This window comes from Symphalangus syndactylus, chromosome 6 (assembly GCF_028878055.3).
Source record: "Symphalangus syndactylus isolate Jambi chromosome 6, NHGRI_mSymSyn1-v2.1_pri, whole genome shotgun sequence".
Lineage (NCBI taxonomy): Eukaryota > Metazoa > Chordata > Mammalia > Primates > Hylobatidae > Symphalangus > Symphalangus syndactylus.
In genome coordinates, this window is record NC_072428.2 from 64,891,932 (window position 1) to 64,917,968 (window position 26,037).

The following is a 26,037-nucleotide window of genomic DNA, read 5'->3' on the forward strand; positions in this document are numbered from 1 at the left end:
TTCTCCTGCCTCAGCCTCCGGAGTAGCTGGGATTACAGGCGCCCACCACAACACCCCGCTAATTTTTGTGTTTTTAGTAGAGATGGGGTTTCACCTTGTTGGCCAGGCTGGTCTTGAACTCTTGATCTCAAGTGATCCACCTGCCTCAGCCTCCCAAAGTGCTGGGATTACAGGCATGAGCCATCCCGCCTATTCGTGAGTGGCATTTAGAATGATGCTTACCACAGTGGGTCTTTTAAGTGTTGTTGTTGTTGTTTTTCTGCATTATAGCTTAGAAGATAAAAACATGGACATTGGAGTCAAACTGCTTACATTCAAATTCTGGCTCCAATATTTACTAGCAGTACAAACTTAGGGAAGTTGCTTAACCTATCAGTTCCTCAATTTTCTTATCTGAAAAATGGGTAATAAATAATAGTATGAGTTCTATGGAATCATTTAACACTGTAAATGAGCTAATGTGCCAGAAAATGACTTGGCACATTGTAAGCACTACGTTGGTTTTTATTATTAGGATTATTATTATTGATCTGATTATTACATAACCACTAATTTAGAGTTCAGATTTACTACTCTCCTTGGAGCAAACCCATCACCTTATTTCTCTGGACCTTAGCTTCTCTGTAAATGTTAGTGTTATTTAACTGTCAAAAATAGAATTTATATCTTAGTCTGTTGGGCTACTATATAATAAAATATCATAAACTAAATGGCCTATAAACCAAGGCACTGGCAGATTTGATGTCTAGTGACGGCCCTCTTCCTGGTTCATAGATAACGCCTTCTAGATATGTCCTCACATAAAGGAAGGGGCAAGGAAGCTTTTATGAGGGCACTAATATAAGCCAGGGCCTCTCTTACAAAGACATGCATGAGTACTCCACCTTCAGAACCCAATCATCTCTCAAAGGCCCCACCTCCTGATATCATTACATTGGGGATTAGCTTTCAACAGATGACTTTTGGGAGGATACAAATATTAAGGCCATAGCAATTTATAATGCAAAGGTACATTTTAAAGAAATTTAAGTGTCTCTAACTCAAAGGAAACACCAAAGGATTTGTTTACGTAAAAGAAAACTATGTTTAATTTATAGGGCTTTTTTAAAGCAGAGGAAACATAGCAGATTCAGTGGCTTACATTATAAACTTGAGAATAGAAGTATAGAACCGTTTTTTGCACCATACCTATTTTTTAAAAATGGTCTTTAATTCAATGTTATGACCAAGAGAAAAAAAAGTATGTGAAAGATAGGGACAGGAAACTTAGGGGAGAACATAGAGGGTGAAAGGAGACTGCAGAAGGAAAGGTAGAAGGAATAATAGGAAAGGGGATAGAGAAGAAAAGGAACAGAGGCAAGAGGAGAGGAAAAACTGCTTAGAGACAGAGAGGGAAGGTAAGGAGAAAGGGGAAAACGGTGGTAAAATTTATTGAGCACCAATTATGTGCCTGCCATAGCTAAGGAGTTCGGTTATCTCACCTCAGAACATCTCAGTGAAGTAGGTATTATTGTCACCACTTTACAAATGAGAAAATAGCTATTAAGTGAGTTTAACTTGTGTCCAAGGTCAATTGTGTTATATACAGAAGTTAGAACCCACATCTTTCCAGAGCTAATTACAATGTCCTTCTCCCATGTCCTTAAGGACTAATGGTGAGATAAAACATACTCCTCACGGCTTGTTGGTCCAGCCTCAGTGTTCCTGTCACGCTGAGAAAAGACTTAGTCAGGCTTAGGTGTTACTGTCTCTTAGCACTACCTAAGAATCTTAATTATTTGAGTCAGGACATTTGGATTTTAGTTAAATAGGATTCCCAAATGATTTATGCCTCAGGATAAGTCACTCCTCTGATCTGCAGAATCCCCCTCTATAAAATGTATGTCTTGGAGTAGGCCACCTGCCAAATACTGAAAATTATACTTATTAGCTGTCTTCACATAGGCAAAGGCTGTAATGTGGATTGGGGAGAAGGTGAATTTTGTTGCTCTAGTTAGAGGCACTGTACAAAATTTTGCAGGTTGTTTTTTGTACAACCTTAGTAGGCAATATTCATATACATAGTCGCAGGCCATGGCCCTGGCTCCAGGAAGCCAAAGTAAGGACCAATGGGTAGACGCCAAAAAAAGGGAAATTGTGGCTCAGTAGAAAAATAACAAACTCCGTTATGTTCAGAATTACCTCTTAACATTGTGAAAACTTTACCTTTGGAAGTTTTTAGGCAGAGACCACATGATGTAGGAATTCTATCAACACATGAGAGTTTAGAGAATACCTAAGTGACACTCAGAACTGGATTTTTAATGTGGTCAAAGCTAGCTGGGTGATGTTAGAATCATTAAGCCTTAATTTTCTGAGTCCTTATTATTATGGCCACAATAATAGTACCTACTTATATGGCTACTGAAGTAGAAGATTTTGTGTGTGTGTGTGTGTGTGTGTGTCTACATCTGACATCTCTGTATCTATCTTAGCACAATGTCTCGTACATTATAAAATCTCAAGAAATGTTAGTTTTCATTATCAATATTATCTTTTCAATTATGAATGAATGAAGTTTCTAGCACAGCAGAACTTTGCTTTACCTCTGTAGGCATGGGGCTGCCACCATGTTTGCAGGCAAAGAATGCTGGCACTCTCAGAGATATCACTTTTCATTCTTAATTGTAGAGTACACATATAACATAAAATCTATTTCAAGCTTAGAGCCAGAATTTGGTTAAAGGGTGGAGGTTCTCCCCGTCTTGTAGTTAAACAGAGTGGTTAAAAATTATGATTACGGCCCGCCATAATGATCATTTAAAGATAATTTCTAAATTATCCTCTAACAAGTCTACTTCTAAACTTTAAAAGTGGAGCTTCTTTAGGGTCCAGTGTTAGCAAACAGAATCCCCACTATGACTCATAGAATTACACAGCATCTTTTTCAAACCTTTCACTCTAGTGGGGATATGTCCTCAGTCAGAAATTAATTTGGTTAATTCAGCTTTAAAATTCTATTGTCAAAAAGCTTATTTCATGTGGGAGTATCTTTTTTGTTGATGAAAGATGTACATGTACCTGAAAAAAAAATGTCATTCTCTTCCTCAAGCTGTAAACATGCAGCTGTCAAAAGTAATCACTACATCAGAAAAACTGGATAAGGAATAAAAGTATCTGTGGTTGATTCATAAGAAAAACAGCAAAGTAGCTTATATGCTTAATGAAAAAACAGACTGAGGAAGTGCTATGAAGCTTACATTTCTGCTCCTTAAGTCACAGTCCGCAATGTGGCTCCATGAACGCTAAAGTCATTCTTACCTACAGGACTTCACTTGCTTTATTTAATAAGACTCTGTCCTTGATTAAATTTGAGTCAGGCTTCTCTGGGTCCTATTCTCAATTAGGCCTTGATCTTAGGCTTTTTATTTGGCCTCGTTAGCCCAGTTTTAGCAAGAATCCTGCTGAGTCAGTTTATAAAAAAAAAAAAAAAATTTCTCTCCCTTGGTATCCGATCAAATTCCTTATCCCATACCCCTGATAATTTATCAGCTTGGCCTGCCTTCAACAAGAATCCTGCCAAGTCCCTTTAGCCAGAATTCCCCTTACCCTTGACGTTTTCTCTCAGTAATTTTCCATGCACTAACTGCCACCCCCACTCCACAGCTCTTTGGCTATACATCTTCACTTATGCTTTTTGTATTCAGAGTTAAGACCAATGTCTGTCCTCTACTGCAAAATCTCCATTGCAGTGATCCCTCTTGAATAAACTCTTCCTTACAGTCATTAACAAGTGTCATAAATATTTTGTATTTAACATATCCTTCCTATCTTACCTCCCACATTAATTTTCACTTCTTCCTCTTCTCTATTTATTTACTTATTCAAAAATTCATTTCTTCAGCAAGAGTTTATTGAGCCACTTATACATATGTAACTGCTTGGCCTGAGGGGATTTACAACCTAGTAGGGCTGCTAAAATGACATTAGGGCATGTTATTCTTCCTGAAAAATCTCTCCTAATTTTTCCAACCTATAGTGCCTTTTAGCTAAGGTTTTGATCTCATAGCATTTTATGTTATTTACCCCATGAGGGTAACTCTTATTTCCCACAATTAAGTTCCTTAAAGAAAGTAGCACAGCTCAAGCAGCTACTACTCTGTGTCACCAAGAAGTACCTGGCTGCACTCCCTCCACCAAACTAAACTCACCATATGCCTTTTTTTTTTTTTTTTTTTTTTGCTTTTTGAGACATGGTCTCAATCTGTCACCCAGGCGGGAGTGCAGTGGCATGATCTCAGTTCACTGGGATCAAGTTCAAGCCGTTTTCCTGCCTCAGCCTCCAGAGTAGCTGGGATTACAGGTACCCACCACCATGCCCAGCAACTTTTTGTATTTTTAATAGAGATTGGGTTTTGCCATGCTGGCCAGGCTGGTCCCAAACTCCTGACCTCAAGTGATCCATCTGCTTTGGCCTCCCAAAGTGCTGGGATTATAGGAGTGAGACACTGAGCCAGGCCACCCTGTGCTCTTCACCCAAATCAAGCTGGTTTCCCTTTTTTTTCTGAGGGACAACTTGTTCTTTTCTCTGTGTTCCCATTCAGATTTGTAGGGTTAGTGAAATCTTAATTATCATTCAAGACTCAGAGGAAATCTTCCCAGGGAATGGTTTTTTTGGCTCTTTTTCCCACTCTAAACGCCTAGAGAAAGCCCTATAAATTGTTGCTGAATATGAGAATACATACAGTATCTATAACATTGCTTTACTTGCTAATGCTATTTATAGTGTATCCTTTTGATAATTATAATATTTGCCCATTAGTTCATATTTATGTTCTTTCCAACTAGACTGAAGGCCTCATCCAAACAAAAGATTTATTTTCATCCCCTCCTCACAGTGCCTGGCCCAATGTTCAATGTGGTAGCCACCAACAAACACAAATCAAACACTATTGAAATTCAATCAGTAGCAAGAGATCTGCAAAGTCATTTCAGGAAGCTTGCCTTAAAAATGTTTCAAGTACAGAACTTTTGTAGAATTATTATTCTTCAAAGGTACAAATGTGTCTCATTAATGCAGCAGATTTACTTTCAAAATCATTCTAATGTTTCAGATCTTTACCTGAGTCTGCCATCCTCTGCTGCAGCACCTCCTGGTATAATCTTCGTAATAAATATGCCAGGGTCATCTCCAATGTGGGGATTATCTGTCCCCCCAGCAATACTGAATCCCAGGCCAGAATTCCCCTGTAGAAACAAAAAGCAGATATTAAATGATGTGTCTGTCACCTAAAACCTAGTTCCTCTTGCACTCTGCATTATCACGTTACTACTCAAATGGAAATCAGGTGACAAGAGTCTTGTATGCTAAACCATAAAGTGCACGGTTAGCAGACAAACGAAGGTCAGGAAAAACACTCAGGTTTATTCCTGCACTGTAAGAATGCAAGAGGCATTATATTTTTGCTTTTAAAAATTGCTTCCTTTATGCAGCAATTAAAATCACATTTATGAAGCAGGAAATAAAAACTTACAAATTGTGCATTATGAAAAAATATGAAGAATCATTAGAGTGTCAGTTGTAAAAATCACACATTCATATGAAAAAGGAAGACAAAAGTTACATGAAAGAATTTAATTTAATAGAAGAGTGAACTTGGGTGTTTCATTTTCTTATTTCTGGTATTGTTGTTCTAGTATCACTTATCTGTCGAATAAATATGTTTCTAAGTAACAGAAAACTTCCACTTCAGAAGACAAGTCCTCCTTCTAGAATCATAATACACGAGAGATACTTTTGAACAACAAACAGTCTTTAATTTGCAATAGCAATAGAAAAGGCATGCAATAGTGCGGCAGCATGTAAATCTGAGTAGTTTGTGTTCTAATAAAGCCTTTACACTTACTCCTGTAGATTATAGTAACTGATATCCAGTGTCTGTGTGTGTGTGTATATATATACATATATATATATACATATATCTCTTTCTAAAGATATATATATATATATATATATATATATGGATACATATATATCTAAAGGATATATATATATTTCTAAAGATATATATACATATCTAAAGGATATATATATATATATATACATCTTTCTAAAATTTGTATGTAAGGCATAATTAAAAGTCCCCCCAAATCCACAAACCATATTATTTATTTCTTATTTCTATAGTCTCCTTTACTCCCCATCTCCCATCTCCACAGCTACATATGTTTTCATAATTGTGTTGTAATTTTTTCCAAATCACATTATATTTTAAGCCCTTTCTGTATAGCTAGGCAGTCTTTATAATTATTCGTCTTAAATGGCTAGTCATGTTTCATCAAGGTCACATATTACTTATTTAACCAGTCCCTTGTCACTGGATATTAAATTTCTCTACATATTCTTACAACAAATTTAGCTTACTAAATTTATGATCACTTGATTAATTTCCACTCTTGGGTAAAAAGAGATGAGGACTACGAATTCAGTAGTTATTTCAGATAAATTAATTAGGGCACTTGATTAGTCAGAAAGGTTCAATGTCAAGATAAGATCAGCTATAACTTGATACCTATACCACTGCAAATGTCAAGGTAATGTTTAGCAATTCTTATTGACTAAATTAGTGAAACTGATTTCCAGAGGGTTGTTTTTACAATTGTATATTTATTACAAATGTTGAAAGGGTGAAATGAATAATTCAGCTATGGCAACTAAAATCCCATGTCTTTATACTTCTGATGTTTTCTCTAATTCTGTTTGCTCTTTGAAAAAGTCCAGTGTTCACTGAACAGAGTTATTACTTATTAGCAGTCATATAATCACGAATTTATTTAATATTTATTAAACACCACCTCTGTACCTGGCACTAGACTAAGCCCTGGAGCTACAGGAGTAAATATGCAGTTTATAAGGCACATGAAGGGGAAATGCAGAGTGTAGGAGTGGGTAAGAGAACCAAACACAGTGACTTGGGGACATAGAGAAGAACATTTTGACACAGAGGGAAGAACTTGTGTAAAAGCCCTTAGGTGAGAAAGGGTATGCCACACCCAAGGAACAGACAATAAAGTTGGAACAAAGGAAGCAAGAAGAATTGGATAGATGTACCTTAATCATGAAATTTGTAAGAGCAGAGTATACGAGAAACCATTTTGGATTTTAAATACTTACTGACACCAAATGGCTGTGTTAGTATTGGTTGAGCATTTCCTATGCAACTGACTCTAAACTAAGAATGCAGAGTTTAAGGCCAGATGGTTTCTGCCTTCATGGATATTCAAAGCATAGCAAAAAAAAGCAATAATACTCTGGCATCTAGTGATCAGTATATTTCACATACTGTATAACCTCAACTGCATTGTCAAGTATATAGCCATGGAGATAGTGTTTAGGGGACTTAAGGAGGCAGTTCTTTAAGATCTGGAGGTTTGGGAAAGAAAAAATGGGAGGATGAGTATGTTCAATGTAATTTGGGTCAAGCTCTAAGTACATCAACTAGAGTGTATTGGCCTCATTGTAGTTAGGATCTGAGGGATAATAATGTCTTGATTAATGAGAGTAGGGAAGGAGGCAAGCAGAGATTGGGTGATACCCAAATGCTTTCTCCTGATACTGTCGACATGTTTGGAGAGGGTACTCAGAACTTTGTCATTTGAGAAAGATATTCGTGATCTAACTCTTAACCTTGTCAACTTTATTTCTAGCTTCACACTTTACCCCTCAGGAACACTGAAGTGAAGTGCAGGCTCTTTGTTGCACAGACCTCACTATAATTCATCTCTTGCTATTTATTTATGCTGTTTTCTCTACCAGAAACTTCACATCTCCTCATTGACTCGTTCAATTCTTCCCATTTTTGAACATGTGTCTCAGTCGGTACCTGCTCGAGTTAATACTAAATTATCACACAACCCTTCTCTAGATAGATCACATTTCTGTGTTTTTGCAGGTTTTTATGCTTACTTATGTTACGCATTGTGTTATTTTGTAGTTGTTTGTTTCTGAGTCTGTCCTTCCTTTAAACTGGGCTTGCAGAAGGTAGGAACTGTGTAGTATTCATCTTTGTTTTTTTGGAGCCTTGTCTAGCACATAGTATTGACGATAAATACTTGATGAATGAATTAACAGAAAAACAAGCCTACTGAGAATGTTTGTGCTCTAACGGGAAGACTCAAAAAGGACACAATAGAAATCTACAATGTGTTAAGGAATACAATATGGAAGTAGAAGCCATTTTGCTCTATGTCATTACAAGAATAAAAAAGTAGAAAGCTCAGGCATTCAAACTGTGGTGCAGCTAAAGGCTGACTAATAAGATACAACTGTTCAGATTGGAGATGCACTACTCTGTAAAGGATAGAGGATCCTTCACTCAGGAGGTATTTGGCTAGTCCCTGGGCATGAGGGACCCAGGCATTTATTGAAAGGTTAAACTGGATGATTTTAAAGGATTCTTTTGGGACTCTGGCTAGATATAGGAAGTCTGCTCTTGCCAACAGAGAAAAGAGGATGTTTTAGGGACATTTAATGGGGGAAGTAGATCACTGTCAAATTCTTGAAACTTAGTCTGTGAATCAATATATCTTTGAAATAACAGCTTTGATAACAACCTAGAACCATGTAACCACTGTTTTTCTTTTGAATTGACTATAATATGGAGAAAAGTGTGGCTCTGGCATTTTCTAATATACATTCCCCTGTCCTCAGACCCACTCTGAGGATAAAAATGAATATATTTAGGAAATTCACAATGGAAATTAGGTAGGTAGAGACAGAATGTAACTTGCCCTGTGTTTCTGGTCCCAAGGTGTCCCCTGAAAGCTTTTGTGTTTCAGTTAAAACTAGTCTACCAGCTGGGTCTGGCCGGTCATCACGGTTTTTTACAAGAGATTTATCTGAATTCAGCTAAGAAAATGATTTAAAGAGCTTTCACCTCCCTTTATTGTTCTCTTCCAGCCTTCCCTTTTAAGTCTTTGCTACCAGCCAGCAGCATTTAGTAGACAGAGGGACAGATGCAAAAGTGTCAGTGAAATTGCTGCCTGCTGCTCTCTATGGCTGAATCACTGCAATCCCCTGACAATTGTCCCAGAGCCTGCCAGCTGCAGGGACAGATCTCAGCTCCTCTCTTCTCTGAGCAGCAATCTCTCCATGTGAACAGGCAGACCTCTGGTTGACACTCTTAGATCCTGAAAATTGTGACTAATTAACCGAGTGTTGATCCCTGATGCAGTCAATGGGAACTTCGAGATGCCATGCTGGTAAGGGCAGACCCTGTAAAGTGTTCTGGGTGGGCTGCTGTGTCCTTGCAGTTGGGCAGATTCCATGACAGATGAATGTCACTGACATGGACCATTCTTTCTCCTAATTGTTCATTTGCTGACTCTTCCCCATGAGCAGAAACCCATTTTCTAGCCAAATGACACTTCTTGTTTCATGTACTGCACACTATCTCCTCTCAGAGAGAGAATCCACAAAAAGGAAAGACATTTTACAAATATTATAAATATAATGTCTCTAGGAAAGCCCCACTTTTATTAAAAGTTTATTTCACAAGTGAAAATTTCTCTCAAAATGGGGTTACATATAATAAAAAAGAGGAAAATAAGTAGTAATATTATAATCACATTCATTTATATATAATGTTCTACCGACAAGGAATTTTTTTGATTTTTAGAATTTTTCTACTTTAAAATACTGTTTGACCTGATCATTTGATTCTAGAATTTTATCCTAAAGAAATAATCAGAGAAACATGAAAAGATTTGTGTTCAAGGCTTGTTGCATTATTTTTCTAATGTTAAAAAATCACAACTGAAAATTGACATCCATATAATGGAGAAATGGTTAAAATATTGTGGTACATTTATCTGAATGTGGGGATAGTTTGGAGTCATTAAAATTGTAGTGCTTTTCAATAATAAAGACATGGAATTAACCCAGGTGCCCATCAATGGGGGACTAAAAGAAAATGTGGTACATATATACCATGGCATACTACACAGCCATAAAAAAAGAATAAAATCATATCCTTTGCAGCAATATGGATGCAGCTGGAGGCCATTATCCTAAGTAATGCAGAAACAGAAAACCAAACACTGCATATTCTCACTTATAAATGGGAGCCAAACATTGGGTACACATGAACATAAAGATGGGGACAATAGATACTGGGAAATACAAGAGGGAAGAAGGAGGGAAGGGGAAAAAGGTGAAAAAACTACCTATCTGGTACTATGCTCATTTTTTAGGTGATAGGTTCAATTGTACTCCAAACCTCAGCACCACACGATATAACTTTTAAATAAATGTGCACATGAACCCCCAGAATCTAAAAGTTAAAAATAAAAAAATAAAATAAAATTTTAGCGCTGTTAATAAAAATGGAAAATGTTGATAATATAAATGTGAGAAAAAAGTGACATTTTAATTACAGTATGATTGCCACTGAAGACATTTAAAATGACTTAATTTTAACAAGAAAATTATTAACTTTAATTAATAATAGTAAAATTGCTTAAATAATTTAAACTACCTAAGAAGGGGATTTTAAAAAGTTATAAAGCCCCTAGTAAAATACTAAAAGTATTATTAAGGGAACTAACATTTATTGCATGCTTATTCTATGCTAAACACTCATCTATGTTTCTTACAATTTCCTATGTGGTAGACTGTATTATTCTCTTTTTATATATTAGAATGAAAAACAAACAACAAGCAAACAAACAAACAAAAACTGAGGCTGAGAGGAGTGAAGTAACTTACTTAACAGCGTAAAACAAGTAAATAGTGAATTCAAATTTAAAAGCAGATTTGTCAGATTCCAATTACTATTTTCTTTCCATTATATCACATTGTCTCTTCTGAGTTCAAAAACTAACTCAATGGTAGGGAAGTAATATAAATTTTAGTTATAAGGAGCCACTTCATTGGATCTTTGGAAAAGATTTAAACTTCTATCAGTATCGTGAAAATATTTCAAAACATTTCTAATAAAGTGGTATGGTTTAGTGGAAAAACATAGATCTGGGTCGTTTTAACCTGGGTTTGCACACTGGCTCTGCCATTGATATCTGTGCAGCACTGGATAAATTTTGAAACTAGACTTTGAGTCTAGTTTCATCATCTGTCAAATGGAGATAATGAGATGAATTCAAATGACACAGGCACCAGCAGAGTGCTGAGCACAGCACATGGGTGATGATAAGCAATGTTAGTTCAATTCCTTTGGTTTGAAGCATAGCACTGTTTAAAGGGTCCTTACGAGTTTGGGGAAAGTAAGGGAGAATAGATGTCAAACAATGCATTCTTTAATTCATGCCTTATTTATTGATCCAACAAGTATGGATTAACACATTTTAACCTACACTGATAATATATGTTCCTTTTCTTCGTTAAAACAAAACTTAGCTAGAAATACTAAATTTGGGGGAAAGATTAGGTTATAGTATTGAAACCTTAGATAAAAAACAGCTAGATAAAAAAGACTCAAACAATGTTCTTTTAACATTTTAATACCCATGTTCTATTTGATAAATATTGAAATGGTATATTCCTCTCACTAACCCCAAGATTCCTGTATGCTTCCCTTAACCCAGGAACACCTATCTGTTCCTTTTGCTACTTGCCAACCATCATCAATATTCAAGTTTACCTTCTGCATATTTGCTCCAGCAAAGACATTTGTTTATTTTAATTTAATATAGTTTATACTACAAAACAATATATATGTTGTTTTCAAATATAATATACCTCAGCCCCAATCTGTAAATTTCTGACATGCACTCTAATTGAAAATTACCAGTCTACCACTTGAACATTGGCCATGAAGATAATAGGATAGCGAACAATGTAAGTAGGTAGAATAAAGATATCAAAAAAGATTAAAACAGGTAATAAGAAGTTAAAATAAAGAACTATTTAGGCTACATGCCAGAAGAAAAAGTGTCACTTGATAGAAAGGTCTGTTGGTTGGCAAATAATCTTCCAAATTGTCCCAGAAGTCATTTTACTTTGAACAGTAAATCTGGAGTGGCACAGAGAATAAAAAGGTGTCTTTTTCATACACATTACTTGTTAAAATTATTCAAAGTCTTTCTCACGTCCACTTTCTGTCTCATGTTACAATATCTAAAGATGAACAGCCCCAGGTCTATTACTAGGACGTAAAGGTGAGAAAATAATGCAGACATTTCTAACTACCATTGCTAAATAGAGATTTTTTTCCTCAAATTTTTTGTTTAGTTTTTAAATGCTATCTAATAATGTTTGTGTCCTGAAACAAAGTGCTTAGTCCAGGAATAAGAAATGCCCTTTTCACAATTATGCAATCTCCAGGAATTGCATTTAGGATGCCCCATAGTTTGTTCTATTAAATTGTATTTTTCTGGAAGCTGCTGGGTAGAAAAGCCATCACGAGAATACTTCATTTGGGGATCGGTAAATGTTTACATAAAAATGCTTTAACAAGATGGGGGATGGTAGAGAGGAAGCAGTTTAATAAATAGGCCAAGAGACAATGCCAGATTATTGTAGACAAAAGAACTCCTGAGAAGCAAAGTAAACACAGTGAAAGTAGATAATTATCTGTGTGTGTGTGTGAGTGTGTGTGTGTGTGTGTGTGTGTGAGAGAGAGAGAGAGAAAGAGAGTTTTAGCTTTGGGGGTGCGTGTGTGAGAGACAGAGTGTGTGTGTGTGAGTGTGTGTGTGTGAGAGAGTTTTAGCCTTAAGGGGTGTGTGTGTGTGTGTGTGAGAGAGAGAGAGAGAGAGAGTTTTACCCTTAGGGGAGATATGTGGCAGTATCGAAAGAGAAGGAGACAAAGCAGAGGAAAGATTTTGGAGGATGGCAGGGAGGGGACTCAAGCATGTCTTTAGTCTAAAGGAAAGATACCCCTGGGAAAGGGAGATTGAAGGTACAGGAGAGAAGGGAACACACAAAAAAACATAATCTTGAAGGAGGAGTGAGAATGGGGCCCAGAGTTCGGACTCTTTGAGTCCCACCATAGGTACTACTTAATTGCATGTAGTATCACCACAATAAAACAGTATTGTATAAGTTTATATGCTGACATGAAAAGATCTTTACAAAATAGTTGTAGATAAAGTAGGAGACAATTTAGGATTTAAACTTTGACCTCACTTTACATTATGCATGCATTACAAAAGTTTGGAAGTATGCTCATTAATTTATTAATAGTGGTTCTCACTGACTATCAGTATTGTAGATCTTTTTCTTTTGTCATTTTGAGCACTCCATCTTTAATTTTTCCTTATAAATATATCTTGCAATGAGCACATATGCATGTATACACATGCACACACACACACATTACACTTGTACAACATGTGTAACATTAGAAAAAATAAGTTCACTTTTGACATAGCATAACTCAGCCATGGGTAGGGGTAGGAACACTTTGCTTTCTGAGATAAGAGTAACTGAGTTCCTATGGTAAGTTATAGTATTATTTTAAGGTGGAAGAAATTAAAGATCATTTTAAGGTAGAGGAGAAGGAGGCTGAAGGAAGTCTTAACTGATTAGATGTCTTTACTCCATATATTTAGAAGTCAGGACATCAGAGGGAAAGGTCTAGAATGAAGTTGAAAACTTAAGTAAAGCTGTGAGTGATTGGAACTGCAGCTTTGAGGCAAGAGAGAGACACTTAGGGATCAGCTGGAGTCTGCTAAGCAGCACCATGGTGGGATGCCATCAGCGTGTTATGGGATTTTCTCCCACAGAGCTTAGCAATCTTGAACAGTGAAAGGGATGATTTGGTTGCTTTAGGGCTGAGGCTTGGGGAAAAAGATATGGTTTGTAATATGTTAGAAAAGATAGGAAAATATGAGACGCAAGGAAGATACTCATAGACTGGAACAACAGAAGAGGGTGAAAAGATGGAGATACGATAAGGTGAAAATATAAATTTATGGAGAGCAGGGGAAGGAAGAGGGAGCAGCAGGCTGTGGATGTTGGCAGATTTCAGGGTTCAATATTTTGGAGATAAAGCAGCACTCAGTGTTAGTCATGTGAGTATAGTAAAGGTCAAGTTATAAGAGTGTATTGAAGTGATGATCAAGTCAGGGTACTTTATAGCTGACACTGAAGTTTCCCAGTAAGATAGGAGATTTAAAAAACAAAAAAGATAGTAAAGACAGAAAAAATGGCTAGCATTTTTCAGTGAAACTGAGGGAAGACCTAGAGTAGAAGGAGAGAACAATGAAAAGATGAGAAGAGGAGTATGATGTGAGGTAGTGTGGCAGTTAAGTATTCTAGGTAGAGGAACAAGATGTGCTAAGGCCTAAGGAAAAGAGAGAGCTTGACTTGTTCAAGAAACTAAATTGAGACCAGAATAGCTATGCAGTGATAAGAAAAGGAAGGAAGAGCTGAGGCAAGAGAGGGTAACACTGGGGACAGAAAGTTTTTGGGTCATAAAAGGCTTAAAACAGGGGAATTACATTATCTGATCTAGTTTAAGATTATACTTTTTATTGTGTACAAACATATTGGAGAGTGCTGAAGGGGAGAACAGAGAGGCAAGTTGCTGTAGTCCAGTTCAGAAATTGATGGCATCTGAACTAGGCTGATAGCAATGGGGATGGCAATATTTGAGGCATAATTTGAAGGTAGAAATGACAGGACTTACTGATGGCTGGAACGTGAAAGGGTGGAAAAGAGAAGAATCAAAGATCACGCGACACATAGCTGGACAGGGATGCTGTGTATGAGATGAGAAGACTGTGGTGAGGATGAGGAAGGCAGTTTGGGAGATGTAAATCAAGACTTAGGCTTGGACCTTTTTCAGTTTGAGAAATATGTTGGCGTTAATGGAGAGAAAGAAAAAAAAACACTGACATCATCAGAAAAAAATAATAGGTAACACTCATTTAGTGCTTTCTATATATCAGATACTGTGTTAGACCTTACAGTTGCCTACTTAAGGAAGTCAAGATGCTGGCCAGAAAATAGGGTGGGTTATTGCAGGAATATCAGGAAAAAGTTCTAAGCAAAGTTATCTACTTTGGTCCTCACAACTGTAAGGGTATATGAGAAAGTTTTCTGAGTGACAGACCTAGGATTATGGGCTTTCCTGGAGAAACTAGGTTATCTGAGTAAGGAGCGATATGACAAATGTGATGCTTTACCATGATTAATTCAAGGGCATTGTGCGTTTAGAATGCTGAATTTAGAATAGGCTGGGTGGATTGAGTCAGAAAGCAAGGAGAGCAATATGGGATCAAATATAATATTTAAGCTGTTAATTCTTAAGATCTGATTTAAGATGTTGTCAATGATAGTCCAACTACAAAATTTCTAAGTAACATCAGTCTTCTGTCCTCTAACAGTATGTATCCGAAATGCCACTGGCAGCAAATATGTACTTCTCATTAGCTCCCAACATAGTTTCTTAATTTGTTGATCATTTTTCCAGTGTAAGCTGGTAATAATGGAGTGAGTCCCTCTTTTGTAGTCCCATCAAATCTTCTACTTCTAATGACATCTCTGCTTGTGTCCTAAAAAGAATTAAAGCAGAGATGTCTGTTTAGATTGGTTTGTGTATTGAAAATAAGAAAGAAACAAGAATGCTCATCAATTCTTATTACCACAGCAAGAAATCTGGTAGTCATCCTTGACTCCTGCCTCCCCATCGGTCCCTACACTTTATTAAAACTCAAATCTTATCGATTCTACCCCTGAAATACCCCTCAAATCCATCCAGCTCCTCTCAACTTCTACCATCACTCTCTAGTTTAGAACATCTTTAGTTCTCCTCATTGGTTTTCTGGCTTCCACACCTGACTCACTTCACTCCTTCCTTCTCATGCAAGGATGTGCTCAAAACAACAAATTTCAAACTCCAATGCCTATGAAGGCAGAAAACACATATAGTAGGGTGAAGTAATCCCAGGAGAGGTAAAACAACAGAGCAAGAATGTGAGTAAATGACAACTGATCTTCGTAATGGAAACAAAACAGAAGTGCGGGTTGAGAATGTATCTCATCTAAAGGGATAACCTGCCATTCAGCTTTTATGGGTTATTTCCTCTCTGAAATGGGGTCCTCTTACTGGATGATTGTCTTACCCTCACCACACCCCAGAGAAGTCAGGAATCAAATTTCCTTAATAAAATATCAATTTTTAAGTGTGAGAAAATTAATGAATTTATATCTATAAATATATATTAGGCTGTACTAGTCCAAGTCATCTGAGAAGCAGATGTCAAGACAGGATTAAATCTAAAAATTTTATTAGGGGAAATGCTTGTGAGGGAAAATGGGGAAGCATCCAGAAAAGGCTAGAAGAACCATTAGATCACCATGCAAGTCTGATCCCAACGAGGAGGACAGAAAGAAGGAAGATAGGTTGGAAGTATCCTTCATTGCTTTTCTCTGAGTCCATCAGAGAAGCCCCTTTTCTCCCAGAAAAGGCCCCACCTGAGTAGCCCTGCAGCACTAGGGCACTGGCTCAGAGGAGCCACTGAGGCAAACTCAAGAATAAATTTCAGATTTTAGAGCTTAGCAGCTGGGTTCCAGGTGAATTATGCTCCCTGTTGTTGGCAGTCTGTGAAGCACATCGTCATGACTGCCCCACAGGCCAACATTGTGAAGAGCAAACACATCTGCAAGCCAGAGATACAGCCTGAGGGTTGCCATTTTGTAAACTGCTCACCATTCAGTGAACTAGCTTGTACCTTCTTCTGTGTAGCTTTATATATCCCGAGGAACACATAAAGAAAAGTGCTTGACTCAGAGTAACTCCTCACTGTCCCCTTCATTTTCTTCCTCTATATAATTCTCTGATTCACAATTCATTACTGCACACAGCACATTGTTTTGTACTTGTTTATATGTTTATTTTCCCTATTCTATTGTGAGAATCAATGCAAAATATCAAAACTTAGTTATTCATTTTCCATGCCAGGATTGCATAGTATCTGTATACGAACAGAACTGAATAAATCCTTGTATAAACTGAATTGAACTGAATTATTTCCTATTCTGCAATTCTTCTCTTCTTTGCTGTTGAATTTCTGTTCAAATATCAAACTCCACCTCAACTGCTCCCTGATATTTTCTCCAACTGCTTCAGGCAGATGTGATGGCCCTTCCTTCTGGGCTTCTGTAAAACTTCATAACGTGAGTGGACCACTATTCACACTGTGTCTCCCTTTCTCTAGATTCTCAGCATCTGGAAGGCAGCGGCCCCACTGTATTTGCAATTGTATTTCTCTCTCTCAATCTAATGCCCATTGACAGCAAATGCTCAGTAAATGTTTGATGAGTTAAACTAAACTGAAGAATAATCCAAAATATTTGTATGATTGAGCAAATAAGGAAGGGTCAGGTGAAGGGGTTTACTTGAAGTTTTAACATAGGAGGGCTAAACTGTGAATCACCTAATTAATTCTGCATTTGTTTCTTTGAGAACCTGCTATCTGTTCAACATTGTGTCAAATTCTGCAAACCAAAGATGTACAGTTCTTGTTCTCAAGGAGCTTACAGTCTAGTTAGGGAGATGTGCCATATACATGGGGAACAGCATGAGTACAGCACAATATTTCCCATTTCCCATTGGCTCCTCTCTCCCTGGGTCCTCTCATCCACCGCTTACCAAGTTTTATTGATTCCATCACTTGAGTAACTCTAGTTTTCATCCTTTTATTTCTATTTCCACTGCCTCTATTTCCTGATTTTCTATTGACCAGGATATCAGAAATTCCAAGCATCTGAGAATGACATTTTTTTTTTAACTACATTTTTTTTTTTCCTCTTTTCCCTTTTTGAGACAGAGTCTCACTCTGTTGCCCAGGCTGGAGTGCGGTGGTGTGGTCTTGGCTCACTGCAAGCTCTGCTTCCCAGATTCACGCCACTCTCCTGCCTCAGCCTCCCCTCAGGCACCTGCCACCACGCCCAGCTAATTTTTGTATTTTTAGTAGAAACGGGGTTTCGCCGTGTTAGCCAGGATGGTCTCGATCTCCTTACCCTGTGATCCACCCGCCTTGGCCTCCCCAAGTGCTGGGACTACAGGCATGAGCCACCGCATCCGGCCTTTTTTTTTTTTCTTTTTACTTTTCCTTCTTTTACCACTTTTATGACTACCACTTTTCATTCCACAAGTATAATTTTCTCACTTTCTCTCAAATCAGAGAAACAGATGTTACTGCTGTTTTTTTTCTATTCCAAATCTTTAAAAACTTCTAAATGTTGAATAAAACAATATCTTTTTACTCTTTACTCTGTTTTTACTCTTTACTGAACCATGAGAATTTTTTTTTAAGGCAGATAACTAGAGATTTTTTTCTGGCGGTGTGCACTTATTATTTCTTCTAGTATTTCTTGGCAACACTGTAGGATCTCATTTGCTACAGCCATAAATTTGTATTCCTTTAAAATAACTTCCCTTTAAAATGGTAACATGCGATTAACCAACTGTACCTCTGACTTAACAAGACTTTAACACTTACCCTTTCCTTTACCAACCTTGACTAGACAAGAGGATGCGAATGGACACTTGCTGTCATCTATTAGGTGCTACTCCTTTGGAACGGATAAAGAAAACAAGCTCTGTAATCATTTCTGCTGTGTTCAGATTCTAGCTTTACTATTTCTTGGCTTGTGACCCTGAACAATTCTCTTAAGTTTTCTGAACTATAGCTTCTTCACCAGAACAAAAGGAATAATGATACCTTTTGGATTGGTTATAAACCAGTAGTACTCAAAATATCTTCAAGATCAAATAATAATATGTTATTTGTCTTTTCACTGTGTTCACCTGCGTGCTGATGGTACAAAAGAAATGGCAGATAAAATTGTTGGTGCCTTAGTACAAATCAAGGTAGTGGTGCCGAAGTATGCTAGTAAGCATAGAGTTCTTCACTCCTATACACTCACACAAAAAATTAATTTTACTTAAGAATGTCTTTGATGAGGCATTAAAAATTTTATTATTAAGAAAATTATTAATTTTCTTAAATATTGACCTTTGAGTCCATAACTTTATAATATTCTATGTGATGCAGTGAGATATATACATAAAACACTTCCATTGTATATTGCACATGGTTTTCTATAGGAACATAAAAATACTGTGCAATTATTTCAGTTGCAAGCTAAACTAACCACATCTTTACTGAACATCAGTTTTACTTAAAAGAATGACCAACATACAAACTTGTTATTCAGTTTCGGGTATTCCACAAAAACATTCCTGAAAACTAATAAAGTGAGATTGTTGTTTTAAGGAAAATAATTGCCAATATTTGTGGTCAATAGTAAAATTTGAATTTTCAAGCAAACATTAGAATTTGAAAACTTTGTATTCACCACCAATGAGCTGACAAGCTTTCTGACTTAAACATTTTTTTCTGTTAGGATGGGTGATAATATTGACAAATACAGTGTTTTGATATTATATAGTGAAGTATGTCAACATGTGGAGAATCTGCATAGCTCAGTGAATCAATAAATCAATAATTTTCAATTAACCAATACATATTACACAAAAATACATGAGCAAAAGGTTCATTTAAAGTGCAAGACAGATGAACGAATTTTAATGTAATGGTAAAAAAAATTCAATGATACAGTCTCAGATTCCACCCTGCAGCTAAACTTTAAAGAACGACCATTTGTTAAGTTTTAATGTGGTCTCAAAGAATATCCGCAGTTACCTGAAAAGTCTATGAAAACATTCTGCCTTTCTCCATTCACAAAAGAGTGAAAAAAATGGCCTATAAAGATATGAGAATCCAGCTATATTAAATTAAGCCAGACATTAAAAGGATTTGGAAAATGTAAAACAATGCCCTTCTACTTACTACTATTTTTGGCTTTAAAAAATAAAACTAGTTTTAATTTTTAAAAGTTACATTAATATTTAATGGATTTATTGTTATTTATAAATACATTATTACTTTTAAAAAATTTCAGTTTTAATTTCTAACATGGTAAATATTGTAGACAGAATACACATAAACTTTAGGAGCTCTTCATGAACTTTAAGTGTAAAAAAGATCCTGAGACCAAAATGTTTAAGAACTGTCTTCGTAAATATTTTATTACATAATTCTGATAAAACATTTAACTTGATACACTGGAAGGGCTCAGTAAATGTTAGTAAGCTTATTTACACCAAGGGCTCTAGATAGTATTAGCCAGCATTATAATTTCTTGAAATCAACCTTGACTATCATCCATTTTTCTTAATTTGAAAGTGAACTCAAGGAGCTGAGGCAGCAGAGTGCTTGAGGAGGGGAGGATGGAGGTGAATCTATCATAGTTGAATGCTTATCAAATTAATAATACTATTCACCACCTCAGAACATGCTATAAGCAACCAACTCCTAAAGAGAAAAGATTTTCAATATGATGTGTTTTTCCGCAGCTGCACAGAGATTTTAAAAGCATGCACCCAAGTTTCCTACTCCCTCATGCCTAGTATGACTTCACATTCTTTTTTTTTTTTTATTTGAGACAGGCTGGAGTGCAGTGGCACGATCTCTGCTCACTAAAACTTCTTTCATGTCAGCTTCCCAAGTAGTTGGGAGTACAGGCACAAACCACCAAGCCTGGCTATTTTTTTTTTTTTTTTTCATTTTTTGTAGAGACAGGGTTTTGCCATGTTGCCCAGCCTAGTCTCAATACTCCTGAGCTCAAGCCATTCAGCCACCTCAGCTTCCCAAAATACTGGAATTACAGGAGTGAGCCACCTCACCTGGGCTGACTTCACAGTCTTGTACCAAGTATGCTATTAGTTACAGGCTTCTTAAAGCTATGCCGAGTCTATAGTTTTATATTCCATTTGATAAATGCAAAGCCCATTGGCAGTGGTAAGGATTTCAAAGACCTAACTTTTTGTTTTATGCAACTTTATTTGTAGAGTCTATTTCCTTACTAAATGACATCATGTGTAAATGCCAATGCTATGTTAAGATTAGCACTTTTTTGACCCAATAATCCAAACTCCCTTCAGCCCATCGTTGTCATGGGGCTCAAGATCTATTCATTGGTATTCAAACAATTCTAACTTCAGAGTGCTGCCCATAAAATCTCAACCCAGGAAAAAGAAATATTTTCTGGAAGCAAGTGAGTTCAATGCTCCATCACAGGGATATGTTGGGAGAGGGGAGGTGGAGGTAGGCAAAAGCTGGATTGAGTGCACTCCATTCACCTTAGGAGTATATTTGCTTTCTTTGCAACCCTGAGCATTTCGGTTAATATCTAAATCCTTTAGTTTTGTAGGGGACAAAAAAATTTGTCACAAACACCTGTCTCCTCTTTGACTTCTTGTATCCTTCTTCTTCTCCCTCACTAGACTGCAATTATCATGTCCCGTTTTATGGTCCTCCAACATTTCAAGTTTATTTCTGCCTTGGAGACTTTGTATTCGCTCTTATATCTACCTCTAGCATTTTTACGTCCTTATTCTTCAGATCCCAGCTCAAGTGTTACCACCTCAAAGGAGCCTGCCCTGATAGCAACAAACTACTCTTCTCATTACCACGTTTGGTCACTTCCTATCTTATCACCCTATTATTTTCTTCATGTCCTTTATCATCACCTACCCTTATTTTGTTAACTGCTTATTTATATATTGTATGAGTACCTCACTAGAGTATAAGCTCCAGAAGACAGGAACCTTTCTGTCATGCTCACTGCTAACTGTATTCTCAATTTCTAGAACAGCACCAGACACATAATAAACATTCAAGAAATATGTGTTTAAGAAATGAGTGACTCAATCAATAAGAAATGGTAATACAGTGAAAAGTGTATAAGTTTTAGAGCTGACAGACTGGAATTTGATTCCTGCTACGAGCTCAATATGTCCTTCAAATTCATGTGTTGGAAGCTTAATCCCCAGTGCAATAGCACTGGCAAGTGGGGCCTTTTGGGAGGTAAGATGATTCTGGATTTTATTTATTAAGTGTGTGACCTTGGGCTAGCTTCTTAACTTCTCTTAAATTCCTCATTTTAAAACAGTGATTGTTAAACTCTTGTGAAGAATGATGTTTTCAAATGTAAAAGCATTCGATATTGTTTAGCACATAAAAGGTACTCAATAAAAAGGATATCCCTGTCCTGCTCAATCAAAATACTTTCCATGTTTTATTAGTCCATTCTCACGTGGCTAATAAAGATATACCTGAGACTGGGTAATTTATGAAGGAAAGAGATTTAATGGACTCACCATTCCATATGGCTGGGGAGGCCTCACGATCATGGTGGAAGGTGAAGGTCTTACATGGCGGCAGGCACGAGAGCATGTGCAGGGAAACTGCCCTTTTATAAAACCATCAGTTCCTGTAGACTTATTAACTATCAGGAGAACGACATGGGAGAAACCTGCCCCCATGACTCAATTACCTCCAACTAGGTTCCTCCCATGACATGTGGGGATTATGTTATCTACAGCTCAAGATGAGATTTGAGTGGGGACACAGCCAAACCATATCACATGTGTATGACAAGTAAAGCTAAAGTCCTAACACCACAGAATTTACCATTTTGTGAGGAAGCAGGATACATAAACATAAAATGACATTAAATGTCAGTATATTTTAAGTGTCAAGTGAATGTTAGAGGGACAAGTGAAACCTGCATTGGCTCCCTACTGCTTAGGGAATAAAGTCTAAATTTATTAGACATAACATTTATGGCACTTTGTTATTATGCTGCACTTTGCTTTCCAACGCCCATTTCTCACTGTGGTTTTCCACTTAAGCATCACCTAATCAAACTCCACTATTCACTTTACTTTGTAAATATATGGTCCTGATAAGCCTTGCAACTTTGCTCTCATACTTTCCCTCACCTCTTATTCAATTCTTCCTTTAGGGCTTGAATTAATTATCATTTGCTCCAAGAAGTCTCATTGGATCTCACACCACCCCAATCCTTACAAATGAGAGCAACTGCTCCCACTTCTAAGGTCCCAGAGCACAGTGGGTTATACTTCTCCTAAAGCAATTTATCTTTGGCTTTGTGTTCGGAGTATATGTGTATTTGCCTTATTTTCTAGCCTGCTTTAGTTTTTAGCCTAACCCTCTGGTTGTCTCTGATTTATCCTAGTCATTCCGAAAATTCTGCACATATCATAGGTGCTCCCTCATTATAGTTAGATGAATAAATTAATTTAAAATGAATGAAAAGGAACTAAGTGGGAGACTTGGTTTTCTACTTGGGTCTTTCAGCCTAAGTCTGGGCTTTTCTCATCTCCCTTCATTCCTCCTCCCAACTCCTACTTATAGTTTCCCAAAGACAATCATTCCATTTCCATTTCCACGCCTTCTTTCCTCAAGTATCTAAACGTGGTTTAAGCATCATCTGCTTCGTGAGGCTTGTGTGACTCACTAGTTGGGTTCAGATAACCAGTTGTGTTCAGTTACGCCCAGAGTACATTGAACTTATTTCTGCTGCCACATGTATCAGTTATATTATAAAAATTGTATTCATTAAGGAAAAAACTATGTTAATGTAATTTATGGGCACCTTTAACCATGGCTGGCATATAATAAATATGCAATAAGTATTTGTTGAATAAATAAATTAATGCAAACTTTATTTGTATTGATATTATTATGGTAAGCATTTTACAGGCTTTATTTATTTATTTATTAGACAGAGTCTCGCTCTTGTTGCCCAGGCTGGAGTGCAATGGTGTGATCTCGGCTCACTGTGACCTCTGTCTCCCAGGTTCAAGCAATTCTCCTGCCTCAGCTTCCCAAGTAGCTGAGATTACAGGCATATGCCGCCACGCTCAGCTAACTTTTTGTATTTTTAGTAGAGATGGGGTTTCACCATGTTGGCCAGACTGGTCTTGAACTCCTGACCGCAGGTGATCCACCTGCGTCAGCCTCCAAAAGGGCTGGGATTACAAGCATGAGCCACCACCACCCAGCTGAGTAACTCCTCTAATTAATATATTTAAATCCATGCTTATTTATGTTTATTCATGCTTCTATCAACTACAAAAGATCAAGCAGTTCACCATTCAAAGAAGAAAAAATTTGTTCAGCCTCCTGCTGCATCAAATGTGTACTAGAGTAACAGTTTGCCAAATGGAAGCCTGAGAAACCAATTTGCCTCCATGGTTTCCCCTTAATTCCCTAATCACAGGTAAAATCTGATCAGACTTTAAGAGAAAACAAACCATGAAATCTAGTTCATATTTCTCTTAGAGCCTTCTCTCATCTAGAGTGAAGTATAGCCTAAATCATTTTTCTCTAATGAGTTCATATTTGACAAAAGATTTAAGAACACAATATAAAACTTCTCAATTCTCAACATAATTCTAATGTATTTCTACATCTGAAAGTAAAGTAAATAAACTGAATTAAAGTGCAGCAGAGAGGTATATATTTCTTTTAGAAGGTACTTAACTCGAGTATAAACAATTTCTTTGGTTCTTTACTCATCCTTTCAGCAGCAGAAGTAGGAAGATGGGGTACTTATTTTCTTCTAATTTGTGGTAGAAATAAAATTCATTTTTACGATTCTGCCACCAAAAAGATATTTTCCAGTCACTCCTTTGATTCCCTAAAGTATCTTCTGACACTGAAGTCCAAGGGTAAGCAGAACTCACAAAAAATGTTGGTCTATCATTGTACTTTAGGCAGGTTAATAATTCTCATTGAGGCATAAATATGACTTGCCACATTCTGCCACTTTCAATCCTTTGTGAATACACTTCAAAAGCAAAACGTGTTTATAAGTCCTCTAATATCTGCCACATTACAATAAATGATAGACCAACCTCCAGAGTATTGGCTTCGACCTCAAGCAAATTATATAATAATGTTTCCTTCGAAGTTTTTGTGCATGCAGCTCCTTCTCTCCCAGAAGAAACATCTACCAGATGGCAAAAATGACAATCTCAGAAAAAAAAATTAAAGCTGAGTTGAAAACGACAGCTTCTTCAGAAGGTCATGGCACAAATCTCTGGTAGCAAAGCACAACACAGCATTTTAGAGATAAAACCTTATTACCCAAATACTGCTATTTCACAGCACTTAATATTGGATGGTAGTACATCTGCCTGAGGACACATTGCTCTCTCATCCTAGGATGAGTACAAAAGATTTTAACCACCATGGCAAAGTAGGGGTGGATGAGACCATATGCAGATGAGGGTTTTAGTTCATTACAACTGGATTCATATATATATGAATTTCATATATGTCATATATACAAATATATATCATATATTCATATAAGTAATATATTCATACACACACATAAAAATCACATTTAAAAAGACTGAACTTGTACAGTAAATAAGGGTTGTGTTTGCTTAATAGTCATGTTAGATTTAAAGCAGGAAATCTTAAAGAAGTTATACAGAAAAAAGCATCTTTAGTTTTTGATGTGCCCCATTTTTACCTACTTTTTACCTCGCTCAAACAAGCACATGTATCAAGCTTCACAAAACAGAACAAACCTCTAAGAATTTCATTTCTTAAAAAGATATTTAGAAAGAGTATATGAATCTTTTTATATTTGGCTTAAAACATCTTATTAGTTACCTATAATGAGGCCCAACTTAGAAGCTAAGAGACCCTTTCTTGAAAAGTATGAGTGTGTTTCTGAACAAATACAAATGCAATGAAATGAAAGAAAAATTCCTCTGATGTGAAATGCCTCCTACTGACTTTGTACTGGAACATTTATTTTCTTTGTGTGGAAGATGTAGGCAGCATACTTTGCATTAGCTGATTATTTGGAGGTGTGGCTGGAAGCAGGGTACTAGGAAGAGAATTGGCTTGATGCCTGAACTAATTTCAACTTCAATTCATCCAAAGGCAAAGGGAAGAATTTGCCAGTCTTTTGGTGAGGTGGATATTCATTTTTACTCCTCAAAAAAGTAGATAATTCTCAAGTGTGCCTAATGTCTATAAGGATCATTTGACATTCCATCCCCCATTTATCAACCATAAAACCTTGTCCCTTGTCTCGGTATTTCACTATGTTAAAAGGTATTTACATATCAGTATGCAACCTAAAAATAGATAAACTGAGCAGACCTAAATGGAAAAACGGTAGGCACTGAATCACTCAAGAAA

The 26,037-nt window shown here is 36.7% G+C and overlaps 1 protein-coding gene across 21 annotated transcripts in view; it reads right to left on the reverse strand.

Annotated features, from left to right (window-relative positions):
* The window catches only part of DLG2 (discs large MAGUK scaffold protein 2), a 2,194,174-nt gene that overhangs the window by 643,253 nt on the left and 1,524,884 nt on the right, over positions 1-26,037 (reverse strand). For all 21 annotated transcript variants that reach the window (XR_008658315.2, XM_055281255.2, XM_055281254.2 and 18 more), the window contains one exon: positions 5,102-5,226. Coding sequence is in view for 20 of the 21 variants with exons in the window: in XM_055281255.2 (XP_055137230.1) it covers positions 5,102-5,226 (125 nt within the window). In the remaining variant the exon portion in view is untranslated. The remainder of the gene's footprint in view (positions 1-5,101; positions 5,227-26,037) is intronic.